General features: G+C 41.0%; 2 protein-coding genes across 5 annotated transcripts in view; one reads left to right on the top strand and one right to left on the bottom strand.

Moving 5' to 3' along the window:
* LOC143282475 (potassium channel subfamily K member 18-like) overlaps window positions 1-2,329 on the top strand; it is a 36,679-nt gene extending 34,350 nt beyond the window's left edge. The window contains exons 4-5 of the mRNA XM_076588128.1: window positions 148-232; window positions 919-2,329. Coding sequence (XP_076444243.1) covers window positions 148-232; window positions 919-1,502 — 669 coding nt within the window. The 3' untranslated portion in view covers window positions 1,503-2,329. The remainder of the gene's footprint in view (window positions 1-147; window positions 233-918) is intronic.
* Window positions 2,330-12,434: 10,105 nt separating this feature from the next.
* The window catches only part of LOC143282068 (uncharacterized), a 43,184-nt gene continuing 33,728 nt past the window's right edge, over window positions 12,435-21,890 (bottom strand). For 2 of the 4 annotated variants that reach the window (XM_076587528.1, XM_076587526.1), the window contains exons 23-26: window positions 19,378-19,491; window positions 16,075-16,130; window positions 15,333-15,509; window positions 12,435-14,797 (exon numbers count right to left, since the gene is read on the bottom strand). In XM_076587528.1, coding sequence (XP_076443643.1) covers window positions 14,693-14,797; window positions 15,333-15,509; window positions 16,075-16,130; window positions 19,378-19,491 — 452 coding nt within the window. In that variant the 3' untranslated portion in view covers window positions 12,435-14,692. The remainder of the gene's footprint in view (window positions 14,798-15,332; window positions 15,510-16,074; window positions 16,131-19,377; window positions 19,492-21,890) is intronic. The other 2 variants (XM_076587527.1, XM_076587529.1) reach the window with 2 other exon arrangements.

Below are 21,890 nucleotides of genomic sequence, written 5' to 3' on the forward strand. Positions count from 1 at the left end.
CGCACACACACATTTCCTCACTCTCATATGCGTTGTGTCCATTTTTTTTGCTCCATTTCTCTCTCTCATTCATAATGCTTGACTGACTGACTGACTGACGTTTTTGACTGGATTATTGACTGGAGTGTACCGCCGTGGTGTGTGCAGGGGCGGAAGAGGAAGGAGAAAGAGACGAGTCTGGTGGACTCCCAGAAAGGACAGCTGACCAGCGGGGAGGAAAAGTGGAACAACGGTCAGTACACACTGCTGAGGCCATGAAGAGAGAGATAACGTGTGTGTGTGTGTGTGTGTGTGTGTGTGTGTGTGTGTGTGTGTGTGTGTGTGTCATCATATTTGTCTCTGGTGTGTGTGTGTGTGGTGTATGTGTGTGTGTGGCATCATGTTTGTCTGTGGTGTGGTGTGTGTGTGTGTTTGTGTGTGTGTGTGATCCTGTCTGTGCGGGATGTGTGTGTGAGAGAGAGAGAGGGGGGGGGGATTAGGCATGCGATTGTGTGGCATGTGTTTGTATGCATGCGCGGGCGTGTGCGTGGGCGCGCGCGCATGTGTGTGTGTGTGTGTGCGCGTGTGTGTGTGCACGCATGCGCGCATTAATATGATCATGGATGGTTAGGTCCGCGTGCAAGCTTCTACAATAGTTATTCTACTCATAAATCTCGTCACACCATCGATACACATGCACAGGCCGAATGTCCAACATGGAAAACTGTTGGGACAAACAGTAATACAATGCAGTGCAATAAAATGCAGTACAATACAACATATTACATTTTGATACAATGTAGTACAATATACAGTCCAATGCAATATAGTAAATACAATGCAGTACAGTATAGTACAATACAGTACAATACAATACAATACAACACGACCGTCTCCTGATAAAAGAACCCTCCCACTATGACTCTGTCTGCCCAACAGAGGGAGAGAAAGGCGGCAACACGGAGTTCTCGCGCCTGCCCACCAAGTCGCCCACGGACTCTGTGGGATCCTCGGACACCAACAAGACGCCCCGTCCCTCCTCGGGCAAGCGGCCCATCTCGCCCCCGGGCCGCGCCGTGAAGATCGTGCCGCTGGACGTGCGCGCCCTGCACAACCAGCCCGCCAAGAACGAGCCGGTGGTCCTGGACGACGACAGCGACGACGAGGACGACGACGATCTCGACGAGAAGAACATCACGGTGCCTCTGACCATCACCATGGTGGTCATCGGCGGCTACATCTTCGGCGGGGCCGTGCTGTTCGGGCTGTGGGAGGGCTGGGACTGGCTGCAGTCCGCCTACTTCTGCTTCATCACGCTCTCCACCATCGGCTTTGGGGACGTGGTGCCGGGCACGGACTTTGAGAACTCGCAGGCGCAGGCTCAGTTGATGCTTGGGTCCATCTACGTGCTGTTCGGCATGGCCATCCTGTCCATGTGCTTCACGCTCATGCAGGATGAGATCATCGCCAAGTGCCGCTGGATCGGGCAGAAGCTGGGCATCCTGGACAAGTCCGAGGAGTGAGGGGAACGCGGGGCCAGGGCGTCTGTCGCTCCGGCTGGTTGCTGCTGCCTGAGAGCCTGCGGCTGTCCCCGTCTGCTGTCTTTGCTGCTGTGGGGGGTTGGGGAGGGGTTAGTTCTGCAGAGGGCGGATTGCACTGAGCTGTATGGTTTGTATCTTGTTGGTAGTGTTCAGCTGAGTGTTAGGACGGGTTTTTAACACAAGGCGCAGGCAGCGGTGTTTGTTTTACGAATTGATGAGGATCGCTCTGCTCCCCCTAGTCTTTGGTTGTATTGTCGTGTGTGTGTGTGTGTGTGTGTGTGTGTGTGTGTAATTACATATATATAGCTGATTTTTATCGTATTCGTAGCTGTTGATGAAGGGTGAAAATAACAATGAGGGAAAGGTCCCAGTCAGTTATTGTCCTTGGGGATGGGGAGGGGGTGATAGAGGGGGTAATTATAAAATTGATAATTGGTCAATCAGAAGAGAAATACTTTCAGTCCGGCTTTGATTCTTCGGTGTCTTTTCTTCCTGAATTGTAAACGAGAAGTTACGAAAGAAAAGATGCGACACGATCATGTGTGTGCGTTTGCGTGTGTTTGTGTGCATGCACGCACGCACGCGTGTGAGCGTGTGTCAGTGTCTATGTGTTAAACTTGCTTACGACTGAGTTTCCGCGTCTGTATGAAGACAATGTTTCAAGAATTAATGGACAAGTATCAGTTCGGAGTGGAACAGTTCAAGATGCATAACTGCAACTTTGGGGAAATGTCATTTAGACATTGACCTTCATTCAGAGTCGCCATGTCTTTTTTTTCTTATTTGTCCTTATTTCTTATATCTAAAAATTTTTTAAAAATTAAAAAATAAAAATAAAATAAAAAATAAAATAACCACGCAATCAACTGATATCAGACTTGATTTAAACCAAAAATATGCTGCAGCATCAAAAGTTGTCAGAAGTCATGAATTCCGAAGTGACCTTCATTAACATTGGCGAAACGTAACAGTCAGAAGTGATAAAACAAGTTTCTATGTTTACGAAAAGGCCTTCACCTGTCATGGTCATGCCGATACTTAGCTTATTATGTGTTACTCGTTTTTCATTGGCTATAATACCAGCCAATGACGAAGCTTGACGTACAAATAGTGGCGTAATAACAACTTTTGATTTGACGGGCGCAGCATCAGAGTAATCAGAGCGTTGTACTTTCAGTCTGACGGTCCCGGGTTCGAATCCCGGTCACGGCGCCTGGTGGGTACAGAGTGGAGATTTTTTAGCTCTCTCAGGTTACCAGGTGTGCAGACCTGCTGATGCTGAACCCCCTTCGTGTGTCACTTTTCGCATGCGGACAGCTGACCAGCGGGGAGGAAAAGTGGAACAACACTGCTGACCCCGCTGAAGGGAGACAAATACGGACTTAAAGATCACGAAACCCATATCGGTGGGTTATGAAAATCAGAATATATCCGGCATGCGCCCGTCCCCCCGCCCCTCCAGCCCCCCTGACCCCTCTCCCATCCCCCGGAAAATGGAGTATGACTGCCTACTATGGCAGGGATATAAAAACGGAGGAGGAGCATCAATCTTTTGAACGTGACCACTTCATTGATAATTACCCAAGAAGAGATGTGTGTGTGTGTGTGTGTCGATTCATGAAGGCTTAGAATGAACGGGGGAACATTTATATCGCTTATTACTAATTTTCCCTTTTGAATGTTTATGTCAGAGTTTCACTACAACAACAAGAAACTGAACTGAGATTAATAGATTTCCAGTTGTTGTTTTTAAATAATTGCCCCACTTAGCGTATGTTTCATGAAGCACGGTATTTGTCGACCAGTCCATATCAGTAGCAAAATACTGTCTCAGACCCTAAAAGCGTGTCAGTTTGTCATCTTTTTTCGTGTCTTTCTTCTTTTCATTTAAGGGCATTCATTGCTTCCTTCTTTCTTATTTCTTCTAAGAAGAAAAGGCGTATGTAAATAAATACATGTAGTACAGAGTATAAGTGTATATAAATTATAATCTCTTTGTTCTCAGAACTTCGGAACAATAACATCACTAGAGCAATTTCAGATTTGTTTCCTTGTTGTGGGCAGTGGAAACGCAAAGTTGATTGTTCAGTGCACACAAAATCGCTTTTTATTCAAACTACTGTGACAAGTTACTGGCTTTCCTGTGTCTACTCCAAATCCAGAGCGACAAAAACAAATGAAATGTGAAAATCGGGGTATAATTGTTTTGGCATAACGGTAAGAACAAGTTACATTTAGAACGAAAGAGAGAAAAAAGTATTATAAGTAACCGAGTGTGGGCGTTACTCAATGATCAAACTTGAAAAGACTGCGGAGGCTGGTCTTGACTGTCATACACTGCTGTTTTGTTTCGTGTTTGTTCGGCGTGAAAGAAATATATCATTACAATGCGAGAATTAAATGCCAAGATGTATCATAAATCCGTCCTGAAACTTGGTTATTATTCATGTGAACTTTATATTTTTGATGTGGGTATTTTTGGGTTGTGATTATTCGTTTCACCTTTATATTTTTTATTTATATTTCTTTTTATCACAACAGATTTCTTTGTGTGAAATTCGGGCTGCTCTCCCCATGGAGAGCGCGTCGCTACACTACAGCGCCACCCATTTTTTTGTATTTTTTCCTGCGTGCAGTTTTATTTGTTTTCCCTATTGAAGTGGGTTTTTCTACAGAATTTTGCCAGGAACAACCCTTTTGTTGCCTGTTTACGTGTGCTAAGTGCATGCTGCACACGGGACCTCGGTTTATCATCTCATCCGAATGACTAGCGTCCAGACCACCACTCAAGGTCTGGTGGAGGGGGAGAAAATATCGGCGGCTGAGCCGTGATTCGAACCAACGTGCTCAGATTCTCTCGCTTCCTAGGCGGATGCGTTACCTCTAGGCCATCACTCCACATTTATATGTAAGACGTGGGCATTTTTTTGAGTGTGTTTGTGTACAAGTTTATGTGGAAACGAGAATTATAACTACGCTTCGACATGTGCGCGCTCAATTTTGATGGAAATATTTCTGTCGATAGGAATGTATTGATCAGACCACTATCACACTCCACCCTTCTCTCTCTATTTCTTGACAGTTTTGCTTGAACCTGTGGCACAATATTTATCTCTATGTGTTTGACGTTTTGCCTTCAGAAGTATGTGGTATCGTTGTTGAAAATTTATTTGGGGTTGGGGGCTGGGGGGGTTGTATTTAAAATATTCATGTCAATTATTCATTGTTGATTTTTTTTTCCACACTCACAAACTCTGTTGCAAACACAATGATGACACATACGAGCAACTTGGCTTCAAATAACTGACAGAGTATGACCGTTTCTACATGCGCAGGGTCAGTTAATAGTGGCCCGGACAATTGTTGGCATGTTCCTGATAAATCAGTTCGAACGGACTCTGAGAAGGCCGGCTTGCCTAACGGTAAACCTTTCTTTGGACGTTTTTTGCATGTTGCTGAAAACTGTAGCAAATTACATATTCTTACAGTGTGTGAAATTCTAAAATGGAGACCCAAAATGTGATGTTGTGTGATGATGCATTTTTGAACAGTTCTACAGGAATAACGCGCGTAAGCTGAACAGCCCGCGATGCGCAGGGACCCGACTTCCGGGTGGACTTGTGGTGAACAATACGTGATGCATGGAGGGTCTGCGTCCCGTCTGCGTGCGGACTGATCCATACACGCTACACCACACCTGCTTGAAAACAACACTAAAAACGGCGCAGATGCCAGACCTTCGCGCTCGTGAAGGGCTGGAAGAAAAAATTACCAAACAACAAGTCATGGTCCTTCTCGAAGCCGATTAAGACATGCGATGTTGCCGGAGGTGGGACGGCAACCTGAACCTCGTAGCACAGTGAAAGCAGACCGCAGTTGTCCAGAGTGGGTGCATATCATACTTGTCCACAGTGAGGGCAGGTCAGTTGTCCACCGTGAGGGCATGTCACAGTTTTCCGTTTTGAGGGCAGGCCATGTTGTCCACAGCGAGGGCAGGCCATGTTGTCCACAGCGAGGGCAGGCCAAAGTTGTCCACAGTGAGGGCAGGCCACAGTGAGGTCAGGTCATGTTGTCCACAGCTAGGGCAGGCCAAAGTTGTCCACAGTGATGGCAGACCAGTTGTCCACAGTGAGGGCAGGCTATGTTGTCCACAGCTAGGGCAGACCAGTGTGTTGTCCACAGTGATGGCAGACCGCAGTTGTCCACAGTGAGGGCAGGCCATGTTGTCCACAGTGAGGGCAGATCAGTTGTCCACGGTGAGGGCAGGCACAGTTGTCCGTATTGAGGGCAAGCCACAGTTGTCCACGGTGAGGGCAGGCACAGTTGTCGTAAATGAAGACAAGAAGGCCTTCTAGCCTCAAATGTAACAGTGGCGTAGAACTCCCTCCAAGTAATGACAGTTCGTTGCAACACCACACTCGGGCGCCTGTGGTCAGGCATCTTAAATGCGGAGCTTTGTGAACCTGGTTTGCTCACAGCTAGTCCAGCCCAAAACTTTACTGTTTCAAAAGGGTTTTTTTCAGGGGAAGGTGGTGTGAAACCAAACAAGTAAGTTCAAACTTTTGGTTCTGAGCAAGGAAACTTTCTTCTTCATAAGTATCCAGAACCAGAGAACCAGGATAAACGAAAAGTTGTTGCGTTGACGGTTCTCGGTTCTCACCTTCCGGACCTGTCGTGTGCTGTCCGTTGGGCACGGATCACACGTTGCACTGTTTCCCGTCATTACGATCTGCAGCCAGAGGTTCCCAGAAGACCGCAGGGACAGTATGCAAACTTTCAGTGAGGTCTTTAGTGTTGCTGTGACGGGCAATCAATGTCCACAATTTTTCCCCTCAAGACGGAATGAGTACTGTCCACAATATGGCGTGGACGTTCACTCCGTCAGTCACACATGTATGGGAAGAAATGTGGACAGAGCATTATTTTACGCTTCAGTTGACCCCCGGGACCTCTTGTTTTTGTTGCCATCCTAAGGACGTTCTCATTTGGACTGTGTGTACACTAATGTGTGTCTTGTCAGGTCTGATTAACTTGTGGCCTGCTGCCTTGTAGCGTATAGCTCAGGCTACTATCCATTGTCAGCTTGAACGAACGGTATCACCCAATACCAAGTTCTGGCATTTCCCACACTGTTCTGTCCAATATTTCATTGCGGAATGATCTGTTCTGAACAGACCTACCGTGGTAAAGTTAATGATCCTTCTGTAACATTTTAATGGGCGTATCGGTGATGGCGCCTCTGCTCCTGCTTCATGTGTATGTCTAACCAGCTTTGTGTCGCGTTGGAAGGATACATATCCTAACAGACACACAGACACCTGACAGTGCCGCCTTTACCATCACCATGAATATGTTACCTCTCGTCCCTGTCTGGGTATGTGCACTACACACCGGTGCGTCCACGCGCGCACACGTACACACGATTATGTGAACGTCTAAGAGAATGCATTATGTTCACTCATTCCTTTCCTCCATTTCATAATGTGGTTGTGCTTTTTGTCTTTTTTAATTATTTAAATAGGTTTTTATGTTGTCTTTTTTCTTTTCTTTCTTTTCCGTGACAAAACCCTGTCAGGAAATGAAATATTAAAACAACAATGCAGCGCCGTGTCGCTCGTGCATTCCTTGTTAACTCACCCGAAAAGCTGGCGTCAGGCCGATACAGCACGTGTACCATCGAGTTGAACGGGCCGGGCCGTCTCCAAAGCGAACAGGCACACGTCAAAGGGTCATGACTTCACGGCCTCTCAGTGCTTTTGTTGGGTTGTTCCGACGAACGTGCCTGTGGTCGGCCAGATCAGTCATATTCCGGTCTGATGCAACTATGCTGAACCATAGACACTAGCACTATGGCTGAACGACTCCATAATATTCTGTTCAGAAGCCGCTATTACGGAGCACTAGTTTATCCAGTGTTTAGTGTTGGTGTCTTTGGGAAAAGAAACGATGAACATCATGTTTGTGAGCCAGAATTGGAATCTTTTTGTCCCACTTGAACAAAAGCATCCTTATGTGTTATCCCCTCGACTCTCCATCCCCTCCCACCCACTCTTTGTTTTCAGATCGTTGGGTATTAATGGACTTTTTTCCGTGCATTTTGAAGGCTCCCAAGGTCTGACCAGCAGTTCGGTCTGGGCTTTTTTTCTTTCTTTTTTTTTAAGCAGATGTGGTGTGATCTGTAGCGGATATGGATCAGTTCACATACCCGGACACCTTGAAACTAAACTGAAATGTACTTATGATCCTTTAACAACTTTAAGTTGTTCGTTCACTTTTTTTGATTGAATATTTCTTATGGCTCGTTTCAAAGCATCATTATTATATTGAATGCTTGTGTCCAATCCACACTTCTGAGTTCATGGTTTGTGAGTGTATTTGTTTTAGATTTTCATTCTTTAATGAGTAATCCTTCAGGTGTGTATATACAGACATTTTGATTGCATGCTTCAACCTGCAGCCTGCTTTTTTAAATATTTCACATTATTTACTGTTGCCAATGTTACTGTCTCTTTAAACTTGTCTCTTCATAGTCCATGTCACATGATTAATTGGGCTGCTGTAGTTGGTTGGATCCATTGTATATATTTCAGGTATCACTTCATGTGTATTTTTTAATGTAAATTTAATGTTCCATTTGATAGATCTATACCGGTTTCTTTTGGGGTTTTTTTTTTAGTCCTTTGACATATCACACTGTTTTATTTCAATCAGAATTAGTGTGACATGAGATTATTTTCATATCTTGATCCCTTTGGACACACCACACTTGACACCACCAACACACACTTTTGATAATCATTTTTGCGCACTTCTGGTCTTTTACAGACAAACGTACAGGTGTACAGCAACCTAGTTTGTTGTGATGGATTTGTTTACTTTTTTTTTCCTTAAACTGTAGTACTTCTTTCCATGTTCATGTTCTTTGTTACAAATTGCACATAACATTAGCTGTCTTCTGTAGAGCTTGAAAGAATTTACACATAAAATGATAAATCTAATGATTGAAAAGTCAGTTTAGTTTTGATTGAAAATAAAAGCTTCTTAAATGTAAAAGACAAGCATTGGACATGCCATCATGGCCAATTCCAAGTCACCAAGAAGATTGCCAAAAGACAAAGGTCAATGCAGAACTTTCTTCGTTGTAACCATTCTTAAATTTTCAGGAGATTTATAGTTGTCTGTTCTCATTAAGAATCAAGAATGAAGCATAACCAGTAAAATTATCATCAACAAGGCAGAGAAAGCTATGAAATCTTCACCTGTGCTTTAAAAAAAAAAGAAGATGACTAGATAGTTATAACAGAATATGTGTGTGTGTGTGTGTAAACAACATATACTCATGCACATGTCTATGTAAATTATTATCAATAATCTGTTTCAGGTCAGTTCAGCAAAGTTTTCCATGAAAAAACTACTAAAAAAATCAAACCAGTTTACTGTCACTATCATATTGCAGTTGTAACTGCACTTGTATGTTCAGGTTTTTTTAAGGTTCTATGTGATCAATATTGGAAGTTAGCGAAGGAAGTGGAGGAGCAGGTGGGTTGGCGTTGTTGAGAGGGCCAGAAATAGAGGGCCCAAAGCGTCCGCGTATCAATTGCTATCGCGCCTTAATTTTAGACCCATATCCCAATCGAACCATATTAATTATGTGACCTGGTTCGAGACAAAATTTGACAAAAAAACAAGAACGCCAGAAAATCGACAGACAGACAGAAAATATGGAAAAAAACTTAACCGTATGGAGAGCACAGGAACAGGAGTCATAATGGCTGCCGGAAAAAGAGGGCGCTAGCCAGCGGGACAAAGAGGAGGTTACCTACTTCCGGGAGGTTATCGGCCGTAGTTTAGTTTTCTCCGCATAGGCGGATAGTAGTTTGCACAGGACAGGAATGTCAGACCCCTGCCGGAGTCCGCACTAGTTGGGTCACGGTTAAGTATGCGTAATTAAATGGAAGTTTTCAAAACAGCCCTGATATGGCGCCGTCACAATGGAGTTGGCTGTCAGCAACAAAGGTAACAGTAATGCTGGTATGGTGACAGCATGGCAGACTGTTTAGCATTGGATTTCTGATCCTTTATTCACCGTGGGTGTATGTGTGAATGTGCGTCTTCATGTTTTACATTTGCTAATTTATCATCATTGTTGTCTTATTTATTTATTTATTATTATCATTTTATTATTATTATTACTACTACTTCTTTTTTTATATTTATTTTTATTTATTTATATATATTTATTTATGTAAGCTTATCTATTATTTAATCACTTTTTTTTTTTTTTTTCTCAAGGCCTGACTAAGCACGTTGGGTTACGCTGCTGGTCAGGCATCTGCTTGGCAGATGTGGTGTAGCGTATATGGATTTGTCCGAACGCAGTGACGCCTCCTTGAGCTACTGAAACTGAAAGTGTTCACCAGTTTTCAGAGTCCAAGGCTCCATTTCAGCATGGTATTGTGTCCCATGAAAAGGCACTATTTCTCCTGCAATGCAAAATATATGTCACATTAGTTTTACCCTGTTAATTGATTGTGAAACTGTTAAATGCTGCCAACAATAATGCCAGTTAAGCCTGTTACAGGTTCGCTCTGTGGCCTCTTTTAATATAAAATACACAAACAGCTGATAAATGGTACTTAATGCTGACATCGGTTGTTGCATGTCCTCTCTGTATTCATTATTTACATCAAAGTTACACTAGTTTTTGTTTTACTTATTTGCTAGGTGGCCTATCCAACTGAACAGTTGTGCAAATTACACCTGTCAGTTTTTCTCTCTGGTCTCTTTATACGTTAAATGCACTTAACCATTATGATAATAAAGTTATGTTTATTAAGTCTGTTAAAGGTTTGCCTCCTATAAATAGTTTTATAATGTATATGCAACTGATAATAAGTTGTGCTCTAATTGGGTTGTTATACTTCCTCTGTGGCCTCTACAGCTGACAGCAATGCTGAATTATTGATTCTGTTTTGTCCTTTAAAAGTTATATACTTCGATACATTTTATTTTAAATGTGCTGTGCATTCTTACTCAGTGGCCTGTTTAAATCTTATGGGCAGTGCAATTTCGCAAAACAAAGTCTGTTCTATTTTACATTCTCACGATAAGACTTCTTATAGGTTATATGCACCTAGCCAATTAAAACTATCAAATGTTTACTGTGATCTATTTTTTTTTAAAAGAAAAAAAAAGGGGGGCAGGGGTATTCAGTCCAGACTGAAATGGAAGGCAATAGTCAGAAAGGGACACTGCAACAGACTGCTCAAACGTTTAGTTTTCCTTTCTCTCTCTCTCTAAAAAGACATGTTTTTTTCTTTTCTTTTTTTGAAGGGTGGGAGGAATAAGTTTACTGTGTGGTCTCTCTACAGGTTATGCAAAGTAAAGAGCAGTGATGTTAATTAGGTCTGTTACATGTTTGCACAGTCATCTCTTTAATTGCAACCACATTATAATTGATGCTGTTTATGCTTAGGTATTTTCGCTTTGTGGCCTGTGTACATATATCAGGCAATTTATTTATAGTTAATGCTTTTGTTTGTTCATTCTGTGGCCTGTGTACACAGCATATACAACTGATAAACAGTATGCTACTTGTTACTTTTTTTTTTGCTCTGTGGCCTCTGTACGAGCTGTGATATTGGTGTTGTTTTGGTCTGACCTAATAAACTTTTCAACTCCACTGACATGTTTCTACCAGAGGTGGTAACAGCTGTGGATGGAGAGTGAGTTGATTCATGTGTAAATATGTGTGCAGGTCTGCGTAAACAGAACTAAATTCTTGTCACAACAGATTTTCTGTAGCAGTATGTGAAATTCATGCTGCTCAATTCCCTGCATGGCTGGACACAACTCGTCAATCAAAGGGAATTACCTGTTGTCTGATTGTAGGGTACATATTCCACGTGAATCATGGAGTGCTATGGCTGGTAAGGACGCGACTATCACCACCATGGAATCAGATCTGTTATGTCAGTCAACCATCTCGCTTCATATCTGAGAGGTCATCCTCCTGTATAACTGTGCCCCACAGCACAAAAAGCAAGCACTAAATCATCAAGCAAGTTTGCTTCTCAAGGAGGCATTACTGCTTTCAGATAAAACCACAGACACTTCACCAAATCTGTTAGGCTAATGCCTGATCAGCAACATAAACCAACGCACGAGTCGGGCCCCAAGTACATGCATACAAGTTTGTGTACCAATCAAAATGGATTTCTTCTAAATCATCAATCAACGAGATTGAAGTTTCCATGTGTCACTGCTTTTAGACAAAATCCATAGATGCTAACCAACATCAAGCTAGTCGGGCCTTTGTGCATGAAATACATTAATCTATCAGAATTGGTTTCTTGTACAGAATTTTGTCAGAGGAAAACACTTTGCCATGGGTTTCTTTTCAGTGTGCCAAGTAAGTGCTGCACACAGAACCTCTGTTTAGTCACATCAAAACGGCTGGATGTTCAGTTTGATTTTCCATTCAAACTTCAGATAAAATGCGAGACTGGGATTCGAACTGTGACTTTCAAAAACACTGTACTGGCATTTAGCCCCAGTAATTAACTGTACCCCTACAGCGCTAAATAAACAACTAAACTGGAAACAATTCATCCAGTGCAAATGTGTGTTCATATGAATGACCAACAAGTGACCCGGAAGCTCTACAACAATGTGGAGGACCTGCAAAGTACAGCTGCCTTCATTGTGGAGACTGGGGTGTCCTCCATCTAACAAAGAAGAAGAAAGTGACCAACACGCAAAAAACAAAAAAAAACAACAAAAAAAAAAGAGAAAGAAAGAAAAATTATTTGTAACATTTTCTCAGTTGATCCGGAGGATCTACCACATAAAAAAGAGAGATGCCAAAACCAGCCAACTCATGTGTTCACAAAGCCACACATCCAAAAGTGTCGCTAAAGTTTTTGGGAAACAAAACCAAACTGTACTTATTTTCCACTTTATTTTTTTTCTAGTCACATCTTTTAAAAAGCAAACACTTTTCAACACAATAATATAACTAAAAAAAGAAAATAATAGTAATAATGATACTTAAAAAAAAAATCAAATGGAAAAAAAAAAGAAGGGAAAAATACAGCATACACAGAACACACCATTACAATAGCTATAATAAAACTGCCATACAACTTACACACCAACACAAAAAACGTTAACATCTTGGAACAATGTACTTTTTATACTAAAATTAATCTAAATCTTTTACCTGCCCTTGGTGATAGCAACCATAATTAGCGTTCTCTTGAGATGAAACTTTTCATCTTTAAGACAATCATCACCAAAGCAGTCAAAAACAAACACTTTGATATGCAGCAAAATGACGGTATCACTTCTCACAGCCTTTTTATTTTCCTTTCATAGGTCAGTTAGCAACAACTCTCAACCATCCACGTGTAACAAGTCCGTGAGTATGACCCAAAATGGTCAGCAACAGCTCACGGCTGTCTATGAGCAAAGTGGCTGTGAGCATGACCAAAGACAAACTTCAGTAGAAGTGAAGCACAAAAGAAAGAGCAGGTATTTAATGCTGGATTTAACCTGGTGACTGTATGATTCAAGCAGATAGAATGGCTAAATGAGCAGAGAATACACATGCACACTGAATTAATTTCACATCTGAAACATAGATAGATAGAAAAATATGAACACCGCGTGTATCCTATTCCCCAGCAAAAAAAAAAAGAAACGACAATTATTCACAACTCAGCTTCACCACAAACTATGTAACATTTCCGTTTGTCTACTTTGGAGATCATAATCTTGAAGATTAAAAAAAAAAAAAGATACTTCACCAAAAGAACAGTAATTATGGATAAAATACGCAGGGCAAGAAATACTATGAGAAATTATATCAAGAGGACCCCAGCATGGGAATTTCATTTTGATGTACACATAATCACTCCATAACAGAAAAAAGCCTAACTTCTCAAAAGTTCTTTTGGGTGATTTTTTTTTTTTTTTTTTTTTTTCGTTTTCAAATTTGTTCTGCAATCTGTTTTGAACACATTGACTCATCTGAGCTAGATCAAGGAACTATCATCACCTTTCAAAGCGGGAACATTTAAACTTTGGCTTTTGTCAATCAATTACGGTACAAATTCGTTTCTGTCCATGGTCATAGAAGCATGCAGAAAGACAGGTCCCGAACTTACGTGCTGCCCGCACAAAAACGGCGGTAAACGGACCCCTTCCTTCCATCAACTCCTTAACAAATCCTCTATTCTAGTTTGTCGGTTAAGGCACCGTAAACCCTATGGCCAAGTTCCTAACATGCTTGCTAGGTACATACAGGACATACAAGCACAAGGGATAAGACAGATCTACCTGTACACATATTATCTGTGATATAATTGTTCAATTTGTACAGCAGGTTCAAGAACAGTGCCTGTCAAGTGAAAATTATGTGTGTGTCACCAAAAAATAAAAATAATAATAAAGGGGTAAGCAATTCAAAACGAAACAAAAATAAACCAACAATCTAATATGTCGCAAGCATTTGACCAAACTCTATACACTCAAGACCAATGTGTTCAATGTGGTAATTTATCTCAAAACAGGCTATGTACATAACCCAAGACAATGCGACAGGAGAGCTATTCCTGCTAAACAAAATCAAAATGATGAAGGGTGGAAATAAGAAAAAGTACACATGATGTACAAACTACAAAGGGATACATCTGAAAATAAACTGCAGAACCTGCTGTGAGCAGCCTCTGGGGATTCCACCTCAGATTTGTCAACCCTATTAACTCCTGTCAGAAAAGATCCCCTTAATTTTCAGAAACAAGGCTTTCCCCCAAACATCATCATGGCTGCTCACATCAGTTTCCCAGGTACTAGTCCAATGATATTAAAAAAAAATCTAATATGAGATGAAAATAGCGCGAACGAGAACTTTGTTACATACACATGGCTATGTGTAACCCAAGGACCAGATCAAACTTTTTTTTCTCATTTTTGTTTTAAAACTTTTTCTCTTCTTTTTTCTTCCTCAATCTTGATGTGACGTGACAAGAAACCCAGCCCAGTGGGCTGGTCCAAAACATGCCAAAATCCACAGCTGCGAACAGAGCAAAAAGAAGCCAGGACTCCTCAAGGCTCCTCTTTCCATCTGCCGTTGTGTCAAACTGTCAACCATGGAGGGCAGCTGGTCCCAGCTATCCCCTCAGTTCCCAGTTGGAGTAGTAGGTGTTCTTGGCAGCAGCAGGTTTGCCTTGGTTGGTCGGCTGCTGAAGACCACGGTTGGAGCCAGTTCCAGAGTCCTGAACACACACACACACAAGTTCTAAGGTGTTCAAACCACACTCTGCACTGTATGAACATAGGCTGGCTGACCTTTCTACACTGCTTACAGAGTACCTGCTGTTTTTGTTAGCTACTGTACAAGATCAAACTTGGAAGACAAATCTGTTGTGTTACCTGAAGTAATCTTTTCTTCTGATGCATTCTGCCATATTTTGTGTCAAGTCTGTGCCACCATGGCAATAGTGACCATTTCAATTTCCCCGTGAAGATTTTCTTTCTTTTCACCCACCCCGAGATCCACAGAGGACTGAACTAAAACAACCAAAACGGACCAAACGAGGATGGTGGGGAAGATGGGATCCTATACCCTGCTCAACAACTCACATCAGGTAAACATCAAGAATTTTGCAGGTAAAACCTGTTATACCAAATTCAGGGAACCATTCTTCAAAGTTCAAGCTTCTCTTTCCTCAGCAAGCCTCACTTTCATTAAACCAAATAAATAAATATAATTATAACTAATTTTTCTTTTTTAATGCTGTCCAGGCTTACCTGGGGCATGGGGTGGTGCAGCAGTGTTTGGTTGTGAGCCTGTGGGGGCATCATGGGCAGAAAGGGCGTGCCATAGGGGGCAGCTGGGGCACCCAGCGGTCCTGCCTGAGAGGCGTTGGCCAGGGGCAGGCTGAAGGGTGGGGGCGTGCCCGCAGGGAACCCTTGCTTGTCAAAACCCTGTTGTAGTAGAAAGGACAAAAACTGAAAGAACACCATTAATGAACAGGATCAACCAATAACCAAGATGAGAGGGAGCATGTGCCATTGTCATTCATATATACAAGAACCCCTGTTGTGAAAAGGGCAACAACTGAAAGAATGACATAAGTTTACAGAATTAACGAGTGAACAAAATGTACAAGCAAGAACATGCAACTGGCTAATAATAACTGTATGTACAAGAAAGCAAATTTGTTTGTCTTTAAAATTTGCACAATAACATCATATAAATAGGATGTATTGAAGTATGAATGAGAGTGAAGATGTGATCATCATTAATTTACTGCAATGAAGTTATACAGATTCATTTTAAATTTTCTTCAACAGTTCTCTCTTCTCAAGTCGGGCACTAGAGTCTGCATGGGATTTCTTCAAAGTACAAACCAGGAATAAAATTTCTTTCATAAATGTCAAAATGACAAGTTCCAGAAATCATACTGCAGAAATCTCACCACTGACCAGTCCAACTTTACTTCCATCCGCACAACTAGGTTTACTTAGTAAGCTTCAGATAGAAACTTACCTGTGCATGGGACTTGGCATAGGCTCCAGTTCCAATGTCAGCAGTGGTCCCCGTTCCTGGGGAGAAAAGAAAACAAAAAAATAAAACAGATGACACGAATGAACGCTTAAAAAAAAGATGATGCTCACATGTCAACCTTTTTTCTTTCTTTTTTTTTATTATTTTTTTTTTCAGAATCCTCTCATGCTAAGCATGCTGGCAAACGTTCCCCTGACATTTGACCGAAGTCCTCATACCAAACAGCATACAACTGGCACAATGACAAATCTTAAATGAAACCCACCTCCAGAGATCATGAAGCTCTGAATATGCTGTCATCAAAGCCACACAATCCAGGAACAGACTGGCTTTATAGTTTCAAAAGCAAAAAAAAACAAAAAATAAAACAAAAACAAAAAAGTTATACAGCTGCTTAACTAAACTTATGCTGCACTGATGTAAATGGATTATTTGTTTGGGGTTTGTTTCATTTTTTGGTTGTATTTTTTATAATACTCGGCAATGTTTGGCATCACAATCTTCGCACATTGTTCAAAAATGGCAAACACAGATTGTTGAAGACACCCCCTTCACTCCCCATGCTGTGTAGAAGTAAAAGCCAGAGACATGCAGCTCAAATGACCAACCACACATACACACAACAAGCACCTGAAATGTGCAACAACACCACACAATCAGTTTACGACGTTTCAACACCGTAGTCACAAACCATGTGGAGAGGAAAAGATCGAAAGTGAAAACATCATAGGTTGGTAGGCCTAATTGCGAACAGTGTGTAATGCCAACGATTCATGTACCGCCCTCCTTCAAAGCATTCTCACCACATGCATTTCACAGTTTAATGTCTCCTTCGGACTCGTTCTGATACCTTAAAGAATGTTCATTTCCAAGAACCAGTCAAACATCAGCTATTTCCAACCATTTCCGTGCTCTCTCCTCTTTGTGCACCACTGCTGACCAAGTTCACAAAAGTGCTCTGAAAATCATAAACTGAAGAGGAGCCTGTACCAGAACTTTGACACTGTTTAAAATGGCTGATTTTATTGGATATGTTGAATGAATTTTGCATTACCAGTGCTAGGAGAATTTAAGAAAGCTTGTTGGTAACAGATCAGAATGTCGGTTTTGACAGGAATCTCTAAATAGTGTCATTTGCAATTAGACCACAGTGTATTTTGACGTAGTTGACAATGCTGCACAATTACTGAGCACTCTCAAAAGGGTGTGTTTATGTGTGGTGTGGTGTGTGTGGGGTGTGTGTGTGTGTGTGTGTGTGTGTGTAAATGTGTGTATGCATGTGTAATTAAACCTAACAATTCAACAGTCTGGTGCTATGTTCCAATAATATGTCTAAAGAGTTAAAGACCTGCTTCTGTTTAAACTGTTTACATGTACCCAAAACTATCATTTGCAATTAGACTTGCCTGTTCCCATTTATCCTCAGACATCCTATTTCAACCATTGAAAAAAAAAAAGAGTAGAAAACTTTTTTCTGGTGCAACCAATCGGAGAAAGCCTTCAAAAACAGATGAATTACATTTGACAATCATAACACCTGTTATCTATCATCTATACAATACCCACATTGAGCTGGTCACTTCAACTGGGTCGTTTGCAATTAGGCCTACCTACCATACTGGCTACGGGGGAAAGAAGGGAATTGTGTCGGTTGAATGGAGTCAATTTATGCAATGTCACTCTCCACATAAAGCAACTCAACAAACCAAGGTGCTATCAAAGGAACATGTTTTCATCGGTTTCACAGACACTACATTATGGCATTCATATGGGAAACCAACTATTTATCCATAACAGTCCAGCGTACTGCACTGACTGCTCTTGCAAAAAGGCAATAAAAGATGGAGGTCATAAGCTGACAGTCACAGTGGGTGACTGAATAATCAAAGGTAGGTAAATAAATACAATAGGTATTTTCCATCCACAACAATTCCAAACAGCAACAGTTTCAGAGATTAAATTTTGTTCCATGTTTCCTTTCACAACTATTAATGAATGATGAGCAACTGCCATGACAAAGAAGCCAACATCAACACAAAGAAATTCTAACAACACAGATGCATACCATAACAGCCATGCAATGACTCTTCGAGAAAAGAGTAGCAACGTGGGAAGAAAAAAATTTAGGAAAGATGAACAAGACAAGCAATCAGAAAATGGATATGAAGTGATGCCACATGTGTATGTATATGTGAATGTGTATATGCATGTTTGTGTGTATGTGTGTATGTGGCTCTGTGTGTGCGCGCGCACTGTGCACGTGCACTTGCATGTAAAATTTTCAATGTTGGGGAAGTGTTGAGAGAGGTACTGTTGAAGGCACTGGAAGAGAGAATGGTGGACTGATCCACTGAGGTAAATATTTCAACATAACCTAAGGTGCACGTCCGTCATCCTGTTAACTCAGTGTATCTGTTGTATGTCTTTTCAGTTTCATGCTTAACAGACGGCTGAAAACAGAATGAATGTATCAAACATATATACATTTTGAATGTTCATACATCAACTCTTCTAACGGAAAAACAAAGAAAGTAAGGTGATGACTGCACATGGCTTAACCAAGCAAAGACAGACACAGACTCAGGCTATGTGACATCCACACAGAAAAGACAACATCCAACTAACATAAAACAAGTTGTAAACAAATAAATAAATAAATGAAAATAAAGAACAGCAAATAACAAAAATGTGTCATCAAAAATTCAGCTCATGTCTTTTTTCCCCCTCACTGCATAAATCTATCTTTTAGCATCAAATACCAAATAATACCCTTATCAACCAAGAAGATCTGAAAGAAATTGGTCAAATCAGTTGCAATTGTTTTCCACACCCACCAGCTGAATATTAAATTTCTAACTGGAAATGCACTGAAAAATGTGGAAAAATGCTGACCGACGATTTGCAGTGTTTTTTTTCTGTCATCTTCCTGGAAACTCCCAATGCAATCCTGCCAAAATTGTAAAAGCAAATAAACATGCAAATATTGCACGATACTGATATCTTTTTAAATAGCTAAGTAAATCATATTTTGTTGTTTTTTTCTTTTTGAAACAAGTTATAGACATCCACACTCATCATTCCAGACTCACATATGCACTGAACTCAAGGAAAAGCGTTCAATGTTTTGAAGAAAAAAGATTTTTAAAAAAAGGGATACCATCAATCAGAACATCAGGCAAAAACAAAACAGAAGAAACAATGCTCCACAATAAGGAAGGAAAAAAACCAGCAAAAGTCAAGGCGACAACGCTCAACAGTGAGTTAGTGATGAAACTGGAAACTAACGAGTGGACATACGTGACGCCACAGCCGCCACCGCCGCCACCTTAGCCTGCTGCTGAACGCCTGCATAGGCCACTTTGGTCAAGTCCTGACCTCCGCTCACCTCCTCAAATCCTCCTGAACACCCAAACATAGTCCACTTTCTCACGCTCACCTGCCTCTTCACATAGTTTTCTCTAGACCATGTGGACAAAACCTGAAAAGTACTGTGGTTATGGGGGTGATCACTCTTCACATAGTTTTCTCTAAGAACTCATGGACAAAACCTGAAAAGCACTGTAGTTATGGGGGGTTGGGGTGGGGGGTCAACAAAGGTCATATTCTCTTTCAGCTCCCTCTATTCGGTAATATTCTCTATGCATGCGTAAGGTTTATAGTCTCTTGGTTTTGTGATACTACACTTCAAAGAACTGTGAAGTATCTAACAGGACATTTCTTTATGCAGGCACATTCCAGGTGTCAACTGACATTATTTGTTCATGGAATATGTTGACGATGCTTGAAGAAGTCAGTCTTGAAAGCTGGAATGAAAAATATACAGAAAAAATTTCAAGAAAGAAAAATAATACTTCCACATTAGTTATCTCTTCCTTGAATCCTCAAATCTAAACAGAAACTGAAGAAAAAATATTACACAAAGGGCATAATGTGATGATGTTTTAGAGAGAATACTGCATCTACAATAGTCCTACATTTCTTATGTGACATTTGTCAACCATCAAATTATTCTTTCCGTCTCCTCCAAAAACCTTTCCACACCTGTATCCACTGACCCACAATAATAAACTGTGTGTGTGACTGATCGCCCCAACCCATACCATTCTCAGACCCAAACAAAATACCATCCATGAATTTCTCTTCTTGAGATAATAAAGTATTCTGTATCTGTATCTGTATCCTCCCTGTGAAGACCCAGTTTGTGCTCTTCAATCAATATTGTGCTAACTGCAGTGTTTGTCTCTCTCTGTGAGCCTGCTCCTTATGTCAGAAAACCCAGAAAAGGGTGAATCAAGTAACTGAATTATCAAGAGCTATTTAATGTAAACAAAACATTGAAGACAGCATACAGTTCAGTCCGGTCATCAAAATGTTGGGTAAAAGGGTGTATTTACAGCCAGTAAGGTCAATGGCGAGCACATGCACATGTGACACACATCCAAAATTCACATAGGCTACCAGACTCATGGTCATAATGCTTTGAAAGCACTTGTATTCACATGCAAAAAGTCTGCACTCCAGGGGGAATAAAAAAAAAATTAAAAAAAGCTCTCAAATCATCAAGTTGGACTGGAAAAGGATGGTCACTTCATTTCTTGTCAGCAGCTTTTTTGAACAAGTCTTTTTTCGTTCAACGAAGCGATAATGTTCTATACGACAGAAGGTAAGAGAGGCTGGGCTTTCTCAAAGAACCTACTACCACCTGTCGTTTTAAAATCAAAATATCTGAAAGGTTATGTCAGCAACACTCAACCAGGAAGACAGAAAACATTCACGAACATGACAATACTTTATGAGGAAGACAGAGAACATTCACAAACATTTTTAGGTTGTTTTTTGTTGTTGTTGTTTTGCCACGGGAGAAAAACCAACATGCTTCCTGGGTTACAGTCAAAGGACTTATCATTTTGCTCTTGGCAAGAGGGTTCTATCTGTGTAAATAGTTAATAAATCTGATTTAAACCCATGATGATGCTCTTTAACCACAGGTAACAAGAATATTACTTCTGACTGCATACAATATTATTGAAGAAAGCTGTCCTGTGGCTGATCTAATACAATAAAATAATAAAATTCATCATAATGGGCTTGCCTTTTTTTTTCTTCTTTTTTAAACACTGTGAAGAGGGGTCTAGATTAAAGATGATCCATTTTTCCAAACACTGTGAAGAGGAGTCTAGATTAAAGATGATCCGTTTTTCCAAACACTGTGAAGAGGGGTCTAGATTAAAGATGATCCGTTTTTCCAAACACTGTGAAGAGGGGTCTAGATTAAAGATGATCCGTTTTTCCAAAGTGTTAGTAGGTACAGCAGTAAAAATTTAACAAAATGTTTTGCACGCACATACAAAAAATCCCACCCACAAGGGTGGAGGAAAATGAGGGGACAACATGCAGAAGACAAGGAAAACCACTTGTAAAATCATGTGCAAAAACCTGAGAATGAATCCTATGCAGTACTTCCAGAAAACTTAAAAGTGTCAACTTCTTGGTTATAAAACAGATAAGCAATAAGACAAGTTTCCAGTGGTTTTGCTCCAACCTAGATAACTGATAATGTTCTTGTAAAATTCTTGTAAACTCTTACAAACCTTGGCTTCATAAACAAAAGGGGGCACTGAAGTGACCCACTAGTGGACGAAGGGAAGATCTGGAAGACTGGGACTGCAGCTGACCAGCAAAGACCAATACTGAAATAGTTTCTCCATAAGGCGCCACTGCATTCCGTCAAATCCATATACAATAACCTACATCTGTTTGGCTGAAGCATAACCAGCAGCAAACTGGTTTTTACTTGT

The sequence above is a fragment of the Babylonia areolata genome, chromosome 5, assembly GCF_041734735.1.
Source record: "Babylonia areolata isolate BAREFJ2019XMU chromosome 5, ASM4173473v1, whole genome shotgun sequence".
NCBI lineage: Eukaryota > Metazoa > Mollusca > Gastropoda > Neogastropoda > Buccinidae > Babylonia > Babylonia areolata.